Source organism: Manis pentadactyla, chromosome 6 (genome assembly GCF_030020395.1).
Source record: "Manis pentadactyla isolate mManPen7 chromosome 6, mManPen7.hap1, whole genome shotgun sequence".
NCBI lineage: Eukaryota > Metazoa > Chordata > Mammalia > Pholidota > Manidae > Manis > Manis pentadactyla.
In genome coordinates this window covers 137,916,866-137,932,635 of record NC_080024.1, presented here as the reverse complement: position 1 = coordinate 137,932,635, position 15,770 = coordinate 137,916,866, and the positions used below count along the sequence as shown (strand labels likewise).

The window sequence follows — 15,770 nt, the reverse complement described above, 5'->3', positions numbered from 1 at the left end:
CTACCCAGGAGGGATGCCCCTTCTGAACTTCCTCTCTCCCCTCCGCGGTGGCCTCCCAAACTGCCGGCTGGCACAATCTATACAGAAGGAGGGTCCTCCTCACTGTTTAGAGTCTAGAGAGGAGGGAATTTAAAAATGACACCTATTCATTACTGCGAGGATGGCCCCCTCCCACTTTCCACGGGAGTAACTGACGAGGACAAAGCTCCGGGAGAGAGGAGCCAGGGGGGAGGGGTCCAGCCGGGAGGTGGGGAGGGAGCGCGGGCCGCTGGGCACGGGAGGCGGGTGCGCGAGCGCGCGTGCTCGCTCGCTCACACACACACGGGCGCCCGCGCGCGCGCGCACACACACACACACACACACACACACACACACACACAGGCACGCACGCTACCCTCTCTCGCTCTGTCTGGCAAAAGAAGGTGAGGATCTGCGCGGTGGATGCGCAGACTCCCGCGGGCGCTTAGCCGCGCCAGGATCTGGGGAGCCTCTGTCCAGCTCCACGCTTCCCTGTCTGAATCTCTAGCCACCCAGGGAGGCACGAGACACATTCTCCACTAGCGTTTGCAACCCTGGGCCATGCAGCACTTAGACAGAATAAGCAAGTCAGAGCTTCAAGCTCCCGGGAGACTTGCGGTGATTTACAGTCCATTCCCTGTTAATACCCAAGGCCTGGGTCAAGGGGTTCCTACCCAATGCCTGGCCCCTGCCCGCAGCTCCTTTTCTTTTGGATTTGGGCAAAGGTTGTTTCCGAAGGGATCTGAATGCTCCTCCATCTGCTCTGCCCTCCTTCCCCGCCAGGCCTGCTTCCTGTACCCCAGTGGCCATCTACACTTGGGCTGAGCCCGGCAAAACTGGCCAACCTTATAAGGAATCTTTTTTTCTTTAATTCTTTTGGCGGTTGAAGCCCCCATTCATATTCGGAGACTGCAGCAGCCCTGAACAACCCTCAGATCCCTCTTTCTCCTGCGATAACCCAATCCAATCACCAGTTTTGCTATTTTTAATTAGAAGCTGCGCTTGTTAAGTGCCATGGCCAGAGGTGCCCGCTCCCAGGAATATCAATCATTTGGAGTTTGGAAGTGTCCTGGAGGTATTTGGAGACTTAGCTTGTACAGACTGCATTCACTGTTTAAAAATGAAATAAAACACTGCCTCCATCCTCCTGGCAACTCTGCACCGTTCTCTGCACCGCTGCCCCCTTCTCTGAAGTACCAAAACGCATCAGCTGTCCCTTTCTAGATTGTCTATCAGAGAGTCTAAAAATCCAAACCAAAGGCACATGTAATGACATAAAAGCGACTCGGTCCCACCATCCACAATGGGCACAGACGTCCTTAAATCCCCCTAGATGACCTGCTCCGCTTGGCCCTGTTGCCCCAAGCCCCCCTCCCTCAAAGATTTCCTAGGCTTTACGGACACAACCCAGTTCTTTTCAACATACCCATCACCTGCCTCTTCCCTGCCCCAGCGAGCCAGCTCTCCAACCAACCCAAGTATTTGCAAAAGCAAATAAGCAAGAAAGCACCAGATTAAAAAAAGAGTGAGGGGCGCCCCTCTCCCCAGCCACCAACATCTTCCGCCCCCAGTAAAAAAAAAAGTCTTCCCATCTTTTACCATTGTTGAGGAAATGGGGGCAGAGAAAAAAGCAAACATCTTGCTCTTCCTGCTTCTACCCCAACTCTACTACTCGCCAAATGAAATGAGAAGGGAAAAGGAAAGGGGGTAAGGGGGGTGCACCAAGAAGAAAGGAAAGGACCTCTTACCAGAGACTTGAAGATGTGCGCTGAGCAGGATAGCTCCGAAGAGTACAAAAGCCAGCTTGGGTACCCAAACACATCCAAGACTATTCTCCATATTTCAGCCAACACCTTCGGGGCCGGGGGTCCTGGGCAGCGGCGGCACTCACACACATGCACACACACGCATGCACACATGCACACACAAACGCCAAGCCCCTTCGGCTTCCTCCTCCTCGTCCTCTTCCTCCACCTCTTTCTCCACCTCCCCTGTGCCTCTTCTGCCTCCGAAGCCTTTTCTCTCGTCCACTGACAGAATCAGCAGCAAAAGAAAGCAGCAAAAAGTTCCATTCGGTCCAAGAGATTCCCGAGCCCAGTAAAACCTTGGAAAACTAACTCAAGGAGACAGAGGGAGCAAAAAGAGGGAAGCCTGCTCTCCGCGGGGCTTGCTAGGCATCAATCAACAGAATATCCCGGAGGGATCAAGAGGAGATGGAAAGCAATCCTGTGACTGGGCTGTGCATGAAAAGGTTGAGGCTGTTTTCCTGTCCTCTGCTGGGTAAAGTTGAAGAGGAAAATCGGTGCGAGAGCTGGGGAGGCTGTTCGTTTTTCTCCAAGAGCCGAGGGGACGGAGGGAGGAGAGGCGGGGGCTGCGGGGTGGAGCGCTCTCACTTGTTACTGGGGTGTCCGCCAGCGGTGTGTGAGCTGGGAGTTGAAGCCATACTATCCATTGATCCGGAGAAGTGGAGGGCTGGGAGGGAAAATGTGGAGACCGGAGAGAAGCGCACTGGATCAGGCAAAGATTCCACGGGAAGGTGGGTGGGGGCAGAGAGATGACGGCGAAGGGAAAAAAGAGCGGTCGAGGAGGCTTCCAGCAGCTGCCTGGTCTACATATCAATGAGCAGGGATGCCCTCTGTGGGCAAAGCGTGGGAAGTCACTTTTGTCAATGGAGCCGGTGAATATCCTGAGCCTCGGGGGTTTTGCGGCTACCTCTTTTGACACTCAACGTTTGGGAAATTATGTTTATTTGACTGTAAATCCTAGATGGGTGTTTAAGCTGGATCAGATGGCCAGGGCATTTACTTTTTCTCTGCCCTCCGTATTATTTAAAACATAATTTTTCATCGGGAATCATGTAATCCAACTCCCTTCCAGGACAGGTGGGAAACTGAGATCCAGAAACTCGAGGGACCAATACTATTTCCTGATATAAAAGCTGGGGTCCTCTTTCTGTACTCTTATTTCATCTATGCTGTCCTCTACATATAGTTCAATGCTTTCTTCAACAATTCTTAAAGCATTTACCATGTTTGCAGCTGTCCTGTTAGCTCCTAGGAAATACAGATAATGCTATTTAATAAGACAAAGCCTTTATCCTCAAGGGGTCTGTGATCAGTTGGAAGAGACGCATAAATGGATAATTATGAAATATCATGATAAATATGGTCCATTAATGAGGAGGTGCTCTGGGGGAACAATAGAGACACTTTTTTAGTCCTTGTAACATGAATAAAGCAACCACACACAGAGAAAGCAAGAAATTTAGGGAAGGCAGTCAAACTGTTTCAAGCTGGCTTTCTTCGCATATCTTATCTCCATTTCAGGACCTCAAGCTCATATTTTTGAGAGAAGAGGTTGCATGTCCTTCAATTTTGCACCCCTCAGAGACCTACCATAGGACTTGGAATACGGCACATGCCCTTATGTTTTTGCTGAATAAGTGAACTTACAAATGAATGAATTTTTCCAGGAAGGAGGCTGAATAGAAATGCTACTCCGGTAAAAGTTCTGTCTCCTAAGGAGTCACTCAGCTGCCAGGTCCCTCCATTCCCCACTGTATTAGATTGTCTATTCATTCTGTCTGCCTCTTCCCCACACCTTCTTGTCACTTTCTCAAACTCATTAGTTTCTAAAAAGAGAAAATGTGAAGATCTCCTTAAAAAGAAGAGGAGAGAAGTGTGAAAAAAAATGGGATAAAATCATAATCAGGAGAAGTCTCATGAAACTTGAACTGGACAACAGTGTTTCTAGATCATAAGCCATGCCCATCCCTTCCTGTCTAAGAAAAGTTAAAATAAGTAATCCTTTAAAATGGAATGAAACCCTTCGGTGACCCCCAAATTTCCCCAAACACCCAATGCCTCCCTGAGCTGTGAATGAGGTCTCTGGAGATGCAAGCTCAGGGGTCTAGAGCAGGGATCCTTAGCAGGGTCCATGGTCTTCCTGGGAGGTCCCTGCTGACAAACTTCAGGGAGTTCATGAATATCCTGAAATTTTATGAAAAATGATTGGCTTCTGGGCACATGCTCTTCATTTTTTTTTTCCTTGGGGAGGAAATCTGAAATTTTCACTAGATGTTCAAAATGAGTTCAAGCATGCCCCCTGCCAAAATGATGGAAAGAAACACTGGGTTAGAAAGTATGGTATGAGGAAAGACTTGTAGTCCCCTTCTGAGAGAGCCATAAAGTCCTCTGTTCTCATCACTAAAAGGATGTCCACAGAGAACGGGAGGGTAGGAACCAAAAATGGGCCATGCTGTTCAAACCCCCTTAAATGAACACTACTCAGTCTAACACAGGATGCCTGGTGGTTAACTCCTCTCTATGGTCCTAGACTCCTGTACCCTGAGTAGTCCAGGCCATCTGCCCACTGATGGGTGCAGGGCTAGAAGAAACCTCTTTTCCCTCTGGATTGTGAGCTTCTAAGATCCTCATCTGGGTGCACAGCCAGCTTCTGACAGCTGCTTGCACTCATTTTCCCAATACACTCGCATTCTTCTTAAAGAGATGACCCCAGCTCGATTTTGGAGTCTCCTCTTGGAAACAGTATCATCCACAATATAGCAATTTAAACACGGGAGACATAGCATCTTCCCATCGCTCCTTTCAGAGGTGTCAGGCCCTTCCCCCTAGCTTCCTTATCAAGAAAAAGAGAAACCAAAATATCAGACAGGAAGAAGAGATAAATGTGAATACCACAAAAGAGTCTAGTATCATTAATCCTCTTCACATAGTCTTCACAACATTTGGTGCTAAGAACCCAGTTTGGGGGTTTCATTTGGCAATAAAACATATAGATACTCAGACACACTTTTGAGTTCTGAAGGCAAGTTAATCAATACTTAAATGTATTCAAACCACATGTACCCTAAGTTATGCATATATGTGCCTATTTGGGGATGGGACATCTAAAACATTGAGATTTTCTGAGATTAGCTCAAGAGGATGAGTCAAATTAAAAATGTGTAATTCCTTTAGGATCCCCAATCCCCATTATGAAACTACATTTCTTGTCCTACCTTTTAATTCAGAAAATTATCCTAAGTCTATTTCTATTCTCCCAATATCATGATTTGATTCTAAAAGATGCTTTCTATTATGTTTCAGAAATGTGTTTGCAAAAACAATAACATCTGGTCAAATGGTACACGTAAGGCTATGTATCTGACTACACTGCAAATCAGATCATGTGAACACAGCAGTGCAGTAATTCACCATTCAGTCATTCATTCAAGAATTATATATTAAACATTTATAATTATTGTATTAGACATTTGGGCCATGTGGTATCTATATAGATTATATAATTATAAACAAGATATGATCATGGCTGTTGGTTAATTTATAGTCTGCGAAGGGATGTATTTTAGTTAATATTCTGTTTGTTCGTTTTTCGCAGAATCAATTCGTTCTTATCCTGGTAACAGGTCTCATATTTTGTGCTGAGGGTACTCCTCCTCATTCTCAATTACGAAGTTAAGGAAATAGATCCTGACCTTGTTATCTATCTTTCTGGTCATGGTGATGAACTCAGAGTTGAGCTCATCAGCTAATCAGAGCAAAGGAGACATTCTCTGGGACTTCTAGAAAAGAGCAGCTTCCTCTCATGAAAGTACTGCTAGGGGAAACCTCTTTTCCCTCTGGATTGTCAAAGCCTGTAACATCAGTGAAAGTGCTAACTTAGGAGAAATCTTGGAGCTTCCATCAGATTCCTAGGAGGACCCTGTGGTAGGCAGAGTAATTTCCACCCTCTCCCCTCCAAAGATGCTCACATCCTAATCCCTGGAAGCAGTCAATGATGAAATTAGATTAAATGGAAAAATGGATTTTCAAATATGATAAAATTATGGATCATGAGTTGGGAAGATTATCCTGGATTATCCCAGAGAGCACAAAATAATCAAAAGAGTTCTCAGAAAATGGAGAAGGAGGCTGAAAGTCAGAGTCAGAGAAGGAGATGCGATGACAACAGCAGGGGTGGGGGCAGAGATGCCATTGCTAGAGGGGTCATGGGCCAAGGAACACAGGTGGCCTCTGAAAGCTGGAGAAGGCAAAAAAAAAAACAGGTTCTCCCCTGTAGCCTGCAGAAGGAATGCAGCTCTAGCAATACCTTGATTTCAGACTGGTAAAACTTTTTTTTTTTTTTAACTATCTGACCTCACTGTAAAATCCTAAAATGTCATTTTAACCCACTAAATTTGTGGTAGTTTGCTCTAGGACTAATAGAAAGCTAGCACAGATTTTGATACCATGAAGTGAGGTGGTACTGTAAGAAGTACTTAAAACTGTACAAGTGGCATTAGAATCAATCTATGGGCAGAATCTGGAAGAACTTTAAGGAGTACAGAAGGAACAAACCCACACTGTCTTGAAAAGATTGCTGGTGGAAATATGGAACTTAAAGGTGCTGCGGGTGAGGGCTTAGAAGGAAAGAAGGAACATGTTACTGGAAACTAGGGGAAGGCAGTTCATTGTCATATACTGGCAGGAAACTTAGCACAACTGTGTTTAACACTTATGCAAAAAGCAGAACTTTTAAGGGATGAATTTGGATATTAACTGAGCAGATCTCCAAAACATTGAAGATGTGACCTGATTTCTCCTTGCTGATTATAATAAAAGAAATAGATTGAGGGAAGAACCATTAAGCAAAAACAACAAGGATATGATAATTTGGGAAAATCTCAGTTTATCCAGATTACATGACAGGGAACTTAAGAAATCCACAGTCAAGAACATCTGCTCTGGAGAGAAAGCTAAGTGTGTGGCTGGACAACCTTTTGCTCCAGTAAAGATCAGAAAGTTAGCTGGAGGTACATGGAGGGCTCTTTGAGGAGATTAGGCATGTGACTCATGGATCTTCTCAGCTATTTCAGCAGAAGTCACAGGGAGAGAGGCAATTACCCAGGAAAGATCTGTAGAAGAAACCTTTTATCTAATGGAGTGAATCCCCAAGATATATATATGGGAGACCAACAAGGTTCTTGAGAATGTTTTAAGGGTAGAAATTGCCAGGTGGACTGAAAGGGACAGAGAGAGGACTAAGTGAAAGAAGGCTATTGGACTCTTAAAATCCTTTAGGCAGGAAACAGACTGATGAAAGTACTCAGCTGCACACAAATGCTATTCTTCATGAGAAAGATGAAAGATCCCAAGAGCAGGGATGTGAACCTAGAGAGCATGGGCACATACCACAGAGAATTATTCCCAGGCCTTGAAATTAATATTATTTGCCTGGTTGGATTTCAAAATTGCTTGGGTTACTAACTCCTTTTCTCATCCACTTCCTCCCTTTTAAACGGGAATGTCTATAGGTGGATTTCTATGCCTGTTGTACCACTGTATTTTGAAATCAGATTGTTTTCTAGTTTCAAGGTATGCAGAGAGGAACTTTCCCCCATTATGGCTCGTACCCAGACTCTTACCCATAACTGATTTAAATGATGAAATTTGGGTCCTTTGAGTTGATGACATTTAGATGAGATTTTAGACTCTGAGTTGATGACATAATGGATTAAAAGCTGGGTGGATGTTGGGAAAAGGTGAATGCAGTTCACATGTGGGTAAATGTGAGTATTTGGGGGCCAGAGGGAAGACTGTGGTAGGTAGAATAATGGCCATCCACAGGTTTTCACTTCCTGATACCGAGAACCTGTGAACATGTTATCTTTAAGAGCAAAAGTAACTTTAGATGTAAGAAGACATTATCTTGGATTATTGCAGTGGACACATTGTAGTCATAAGGGTTCTTAAAAATGGGAAGAGGCAGCAGAAAGTCAGAGTGAGAGAAAGAGGTACAATGATAACCAGAGGCCCTGTGATGTCATCGTTGGAAGGGGTACACAGGGCATGGAATGTAGGCAGCCTGTAGGAACAGGAAAAGGCAAGAAACATACTCTCCCCTAAAGACCCCAGAGGGAATATGGCCTTCTGGACACCTTGATTGTGGTAATATAGAGCTGGACTTTCAGAATTCTGACTTCCAGAACCATAAGATAATAAATTTGTGTTGTAAGACACTAACTTTGCAGTGATTTGTTACAGCAGCAATAGAAGACGATACAGAACTAAAGAAAGAAGCTGAAACTGTACACTTAGCAGGAATGGAAGGAAAGAAGCTGAGTTCTTGGTGACAGTGGAGTCAGTCACTCTGCTTTTAAATTTCTCAGTTGCAGGAGTCAATTATTTTGTTATTTATTCTAGGTTAAGGAGAGTGTCTACCTTTTATAACATAAAGGATCCTAAATAAAGCAATTAAAAACAAAGTTGATCTTTATTAAAAATTTTCCCAAAAAATTTAAATATTTTTTAAATTTTTGGGGAAATTTAAAAAAATTACTTGCTATAAAAGATGGCTGAGTCACTTTTTTTTAACCTTTAAAGAATAGGAGAGGTATTTATGCCTGCAAATAGTTTCCTTGATTTACACACACACAAAAAAAAAAGGAAAAAAGAGAAGACTATTAATGACTAAATACATGATTTACAGATACTTAGGAAAAATGCAACATCACTGAGAACCAGCATGGGTTAACTTAGAATAAATTATTGCAGAATGAGGCAGCTGGAAAGTCGTATTTGTATTTCGGTGAGGTATTTTACAATGCACTCATAGTATAATTGTAAATACCTAAGTTAAAATATGACCTAAACAGTGATACAGTGTGGTAAATCCACAGTAACTATTGCTGAGGTGCTAGGTTATTTTCTCAATGCCAATTAATGCCCACTTTGAAGATTCTTCTCCTGTGACTTATCATATAGGGCTGTTTCCCTTTACCTCAGATCGAATGTTTTTAAATTGATACCTAGGATGGAAATATTAACATGCTTAATAAATTAGTGATATAAAACTAGAGGGAATAACTAATATATTTGTGGGTGAATTTAAAATTCAAGATCTCAGCAGGATGGGACAATGAAATTAATCTAAAAATTTAAATGAATAAGAATTCTTGTTAAGGATTGCATTTAATAACTCTCCCCCCACCCAAAAAAAAAAAAAAGCCCAATTCTGGAAAGAATTGGAAAAATGGAATTTAACTTCAACTGAGTGTGAAAAAAACAAAAGCATTTTAAATGACTTTAAACTTGAGAGGAGGAAACTATGTGAGACATCCACTGAAAAATCCAATGTCATGTTATACCAAATTAGACACAACGGTGTACCCAAGCTAAGGTGGCAAATACCACTCTGCTCTATGCCCAACAGTACACCCTGGGGTTGCCTGTCTGGAGAGTGCTTTAATCCAAAATTGTATGCCATACCTCTTTATTTTCTAAATTACCTCTTCTTTATTATCCTATAAATGTGGATACCTCCACGTGAGTTTAGAATTAAAGTTAGTATTGAGTCCCAGAAAATATATAAATTGCATATATTTAGTATTGCATTAATACTATATATTAATTTTACATTAATACTATATAATTAATAATACTTAATATAGATTTAATGATTTTGAAATAATCCCAAGTGGTTAAAATCCAAATAGACTTTATGAGGAAATAAGACTGAATAGAGAAACTATGAAAATGGCTTTTTATGGTCATGTCTGTGGAACAAGAGGGGTGAGAGTGTCTCATTACCAGTCTGGGAACAGACCGGATTTCATGTGAAATGGAAGAGGAGCATGCAGCCACCATTTATATGCCTATTACGTGCCAGGCTTTATGCCAGGCAATTTAAATATGTTATCTCGCTTAATCCTCCTAAGAACCTTGTGAAGTACTGCTCTTCTCGTTCACAGGGGTGGGACTGGAAACTAAGAGAGTTAAAATGGCCAGTCCAACCTCACATAGTTAGTAAGTACAAGAACCTGAGCAATCCCTACTCCACGGACACCTGGTGAACCTGGCCACCCCCATTGCCTCCTAACTAGAAACAAAGTCAGGCAGTCATAAGAAGCTCTTCAGAGAGACACCTTCGCTTCTCCATAGAGAGTAATGCCTTCCTTGAATATGGGCTGCATCTTTAGTTACCTCATGTATTTTTGGAAAATCCCAGCCAAAGAATTCAAGAAGAGTGCCCTGAATAAGTTCTGGTAATGGTGTGCTATGAGAAATGGCTAGGTAAATTATTCTGGCTTCTGGGAGATGCTGGCTGAAAATACTCTACAGCAAACTTCTGGAAATGGCTATGGTGCCTGAGTGTTAGAAACCGGAATGGATTTCTTCACATCTTTTTAACCAATAGCCCCCAGCCACCAGATGGCCGCCCACAGGGAGAGCAGAGCTGGCTCCATCTCAATAATTGCCTTCTACAAATTATCTTCAGGAACATGGGTAGTTGTGGGTTTTTTTCCCCCTATAATAACCCATGGCAATGGAGGAAAAAGCCTTATTGATTTCCAAAATGGGAAAGGAGCTTTTCTTCTATCTCAAAAAAAGTAAAAGCAAGTTCTTTTGCAAGTAGCAAAGTGTCATTTTTGCAGTTGAATACTCTTGAAAATTGCCACTTTGGTATAACTCTATTCCCTGGTATGGGAATTTTCCTTCTGAGGCTGGTAAAACTGTCACAGAAATAGCCTATTTGTTGCTACAGTGGTGAACTACAGAGGTTTAATTGAATAATTTCCTGTTTCTAGTTCCATCATGTGAAGTTTTGCAGAAGGTCCAACTGCTGGCCTTGATCCATGAGAAAACTTGTGATTCCTTTTCCTATATAACATGGGCTCTCTCAAGTCCATATCACTGAGAGCTCGTAAAAAAGAGGGAAAGGATATAAGCTCCTTTTTTTGAGGTGGGGTGGCAAAGGAGGCAAGAACAACTTGAAAAGCCTAGAACAAGAGGGTGAGTACTGAAAGGAAAGTAGTAGATAACACAGCAGGAGAGAAATTACAACTTTAAGCTGCTATAAGATAAAGGAGAACAGATAAATTGATTAAATCATCATCAAACCAAAAAAAAGACCAAAAACATTAAGACCTAATGTTTCAGAGGGTGAGGGAGGAATAGCTGACCACTAATGTTTTTTTAACGTGAAAATACAGGTACTTTAGCTTCTACTCACAATATTGCCTCTTATCATGAACATACTGACTGCTTCTCTAAATCTGCTTCATTAGTGGTTTCGAGTAGTTTCATGCTGATGTCACAAATGTGAAAATGTGACTTGTTCAGACATTAATTTAAAATGAATGCATTAGAGTTTAAATTTTACATATGAAAGATTACATTCTCATCAGCAAGAAATACATTTTAAAATCCTTTCCTTGGGTATTTTGCCCTTTCTCTGAAGAGGATGGAAACATTCCTGATGCAAACATCTTCTTACACTTTCAGTGTAATAAAAAAATAACAATAGGGAACAGGTTATCTGAAGACAATACATCTGTACAATGACCTAAGGTGTAGGCCTTAAGAAAATGATGCTACAGAAAAAATATTTAACGCCACAAGACTTTAGGACATCTGAAGTGGATGATCCTTCTCTTCTTAGTCTGCCTCCTCGCCAAGCACACACATATACCATTTTAGCGCAATAGAAAGAACATGGATTAAAGGTCAGCTAAGCTTAAGTTCAACTCCAGTCAAGGTACAGTATGACTTCAGTCAGGTTAAACTCTCTAAACGTCATTTCTTCCTCTGTAAAATAGAGATATAAATATGCTCCAAGAATCCCTGTGCAGTCTTTGTACAATCTTAACACAGACAGTTCTTTCCAGATCAAACCATTCTGTTCAAAACCTTTCCATGGTTCTACATCTTTTTCATCTCGCAAAATTCAAATTCTTTACAATGCCCTCTGATAGGTTGCAGTAAAGACCCAAGGGTTCTGCATCTCCCTTCTCCTTCATTGTCTGACCTTGCCTGGTAAGTGTCCTCTCACTCAGTCCACTGCTCCCCCCACGGCCCTCCTGTTGCTCCTGAAACACACAGTGTGCCCTTCCACCTCAGGGGCTTTGCATGCATTTCCTCTCTCTGGAACAGTCCTCGCTAGATATCTGAACAGCTCTCTCTTTAACCTCTTTATGTCTTTGCTCAAACATCATTTTCTCAGAAAAGTCTTTCCTGACCTACTTTCTTGGAGAATTTGCCAAAGAAGGAGTACAATTTTAAGTCAGTGAGTCATGGGATCAGGAGATTCTCTTCTGTTACTGAATTTTTTCTCCACCCCACCACTTTTGCTAGTTACTGCTTACTAGTCCCTCAGATCTCAATTCAATCATTGCTTGCCCAGAAAAATCACCACTGAGTAGATCAAATTCCCACAGTATAACCACTTACATCCCATGTCTCTATCCTTCACTGCACTTATCACAGTGGTGACTCTCGTCTGTCTTTCTCACAGATTATAATCCAGATGAAGATAACAGATCTTTGCTCACAATTATTTTCCCAGCAGTGGTATAATGGCTGGCACATAATAGGTGCTCAGTGTGTACTTTTTGAAGGAATGGATACATTGCTATTGCATACAGTGGCTGTGGAAGAAAAGGTCTGATGATCTGGGTTCCAGGGACTCAGCCCCCTTTAACCTTTCTCAACACACAGCTGATGACCAGGTATAGACAAGGCAGAAGGACAGTCCCAGCACAGTATGCTGTACCAAAGCCACAGCCAGGAATTGAGACTGGCAGCTGACTGACCACAGTGCAGTCCCAGCAGATATGTGAAGATCAAAGTCATCACTAAAGACTGGACAGGGGATGGTGGCTAAACTGGAAGACAGAGATTAACCCCTGAGAGAGTACAGCTGGAAGGATACATACAGCAGCAATGGAAATGGGTACATAAAATGTGATACTTTTCCATGCAGCCATCAAAATTATTTATAAACGGTTGTTCACAGTATGATAAAATTCTTATTACTTAATGTAAGTAGAAACACAGAAACTGTAACTGTGTACACTATGATTGTCATTGTATAAAAAGTACACAGCTAGAAAAGGCTAGGATGAAACATGACAAATTGCTACTCATAGATCTCCGGGGAAGCTGAACCTAAGAGGGGCATGTATTTTTTGTTCCTCCTTTTCTTTCTTCTGAATGATATACAATTAATATGGACTACTGTTAACATCAGGAACATATGAAAATGCAGTGGGCATCTGCTGTTTTTGCTACATATGTTCATCTATCTTTCTTCAGATTGCTGAAACTCCATCATCCCTTAAGAAACCAGACCTTCCTCATTCTCATCTCAGGATGTTCTTTGGTATATCCCCCAGCCATGGTGATGTGTTAGAAACATGACTACAATCCATCCAGGACAAAGGAGATGCACAGAGATTGTGCTGGGCAGAGCCCGTGTGTGTTCCCACTGGACCTGAGCTGAGAGGATGTCAGGCCTGGAGCTGCTGCCCTTTGCTTCAGTGTGAGGGGGAGTCTGTCTAAGGATGTGCCACATGTGGATGGAGAACATAGCTGAGAGACAGAGGGGAACATAGTCCTAGTAGCAGCTTTGGAGGCCTGATGAAGGTGGGGTAGAAAGTGGTCATATCCCCAGATTCTTCAGTTACTTATGCTATCACATCCTTTCTGCTTATTCAATTTGGTTTCGGTTTTCTTGCAACCAATGAGGTCATGAGTGACATGGGAAATGTCCTTCTCATCCCCCTGTGCATGGTTGATGGGGGCAGGGGTGGGATGGGTACAGAATGAGGCAAGCCTTCGCAATGGCCACGGTTCTGCCTACCATATGGTTTGGGTCTTCCGGAGCGTCTGAGAGATTGTGAGTTAGTCAGTCTGAACACCACATTTGGGGGGCATACGTTACAGCCCCACCTCCTGTACCTGTCACTGAAGTACTCACTGAATCAACACACAGCAAACCAGTGTGTTTTCTCCAAATATATAGTATTTCCATAAATAATGTTCTCCTCCATAGTTACGGTAACAAAATCCCCATGACATTTTTTTGCTACTATAAATGTAAAAATACCTTTTGGGAATATTGATAAAATAGTGGAATTCTACTTACAATATATAATTATCCAAATATATCATTTGGACTCCTATGCATATTTTACATGACAAAGGATAAATAGTATATTTTTTTAGAAATACTTTTCTACTCTCACACTGTAGCAACTGTACTCATATTCTTCACATGCATTGTTAACATCAACATTTATGTTCTCACAGGAGCCTTTCTCATTCACGTCTACCACCATTTTTCAGATGCCATCTCATTCTGTTAAGCTGAGATTATGGGTATCTGTATATGGGTATCCCAAATCAGAAGTGGTCATTTCCATAACACTGGGGCAATTTTATTTCTCCATGGGAATATTCCTTAGCTGTAGAAATAGTATCTTCAAAACAAACTGCTTTTGGTATTGCTTTTGTAAAATGATCATTAAAAGGCTTGTTTATGATTAACTCAAATACTTAAAATCTTGAAGTCAGATCACCAGGAATAATTAACTATTGTCCTATTTTTTTAACCTGTAAAAAAACTGTTAGTTACCTGTTTAAACATACAAAACTGCCGTTGATTGAGATCATCTCAAACATAATGTTTTATGAAAGGTGCTTGATTATTTGTAATAAAGTAATAGAAGATATGCTCCTTAAGATCTTCAAATACAGGGCAAAAGATAAATTTCTTAGGAAAAACAATCAGCTTGGGGCACATATGATACTTTGGGGTGTGACTGTGAACAGCTTAAACATGCTCTGGGCTCTTACAGAGCTTAGAGCCTGGACAGTGAAGCAAATGTACAAACAGTGTGATAAGCACTATCTCACGGGAAGTAGAGTGTGCTGAGGAGGCATAAAAGAGGGAGGTTCTATCTGGACTCCAGAGATGAGAGAAGACTGCTTTGAGAAAGAAGCAGTTAGGTGGCCCCTAAATAATGTATTAAAATGAACAAAGAAAATGTGTGTGTGTGTGCGTGTGTGTGTGTGTGTGTGTGTGTGTGCGCGCGCGCGCGTGTGTGCACATGCAGGAGGGTGAAAGGTGGATTGCAGATGGCAGGAGAATAGCACACACCACCAGACAGAAGGACTATCTCTGCAAAAGCACAGGTGAATGAAACACTGCAAACCTTAAGGCAAAAGCTTGATCCTTTTCTCAAGAGGTCACCTAACGGTTGGTAGGTTTGCTCATTGCTGTGTTTCAGTATTTCACTGTGCTGGGAGCTGCTGAGGACACTACCTGAAAAACAGAGTCCCAGTTTTTCAAAGCTCTAGGGTTTTCCAGGACAATATGGCATTTCCCTGCCAGATGGAGAAATGTTAGAAAGAAGCAGCCTTAGTGTTAGAGGCCATATTCAGGATTTTAAAAGTGCCTGAAATTTTAAGATGTGAAATCCATTTCAAAGAGCCATGTGAGCCAAGCCTTGTCAGCTCCACTATGGGGAAAGCCTATCAGCCCAGAGATGCCCCCCCACCAACCATGGCTTTGCCAGCAGGTCTGCACTGCTGAGAGCAGGACACATCTGCTTAACAGGAGCTGTGATGCACTTCCAAAAGTGGCATCCTCACCCAAAAATACATTATGAGCTGTTATGGTGCATGAGGATGGTGCAAAGTGGTACACAGGACACGAGACAGAAGGCATCTTCAAGTTCCGTCAAGGAGCTGACGGCGTAGGAGGGGGAAGAGGCTGCTACACCACGAACACATTCAGTATCACACACACACATACAGTATCATTAGGCATCCCCTTATTGTTTACTAATTGTGTCTTGCAGCCATGAGATTTTAATACTTTATCAAGATATATAAAACAATATTTTAGAAACATGAGGAAAAACAGAAGAAAACCCACAAATATGGTATCATAACCATCAAACTGCTTTT

General features: G+C 42.2%; 1 protein-coding gene across 1 annotated transcript in view; it reads right to left on the bottom strand.

Annotated features, from left to right (window-relative positions):
- Positions 1 to 2,521, bottom strand: part of DCC (DCC netrin 1 receptor) — a 1,164,464-nt gene extending 1,161,943 nt beyond the window's left edge. The window contains exon 1 of the mRNA XM_036918577.2: positions 1,767 to 2,521. Within this exon, the coding sequence (XP_036774472.2) occupies positions 1,767 to 1,857 (91 nt within the window). The 5' untranslated portion in view covers positions 1,858 to 2,521. The remainder of the gene's footprint in view (positions 1 to 1,766) is intronic.
- Between the last annotated feature and the right edge of the window lie 13,249 nt (positions 2,522 to 15,770).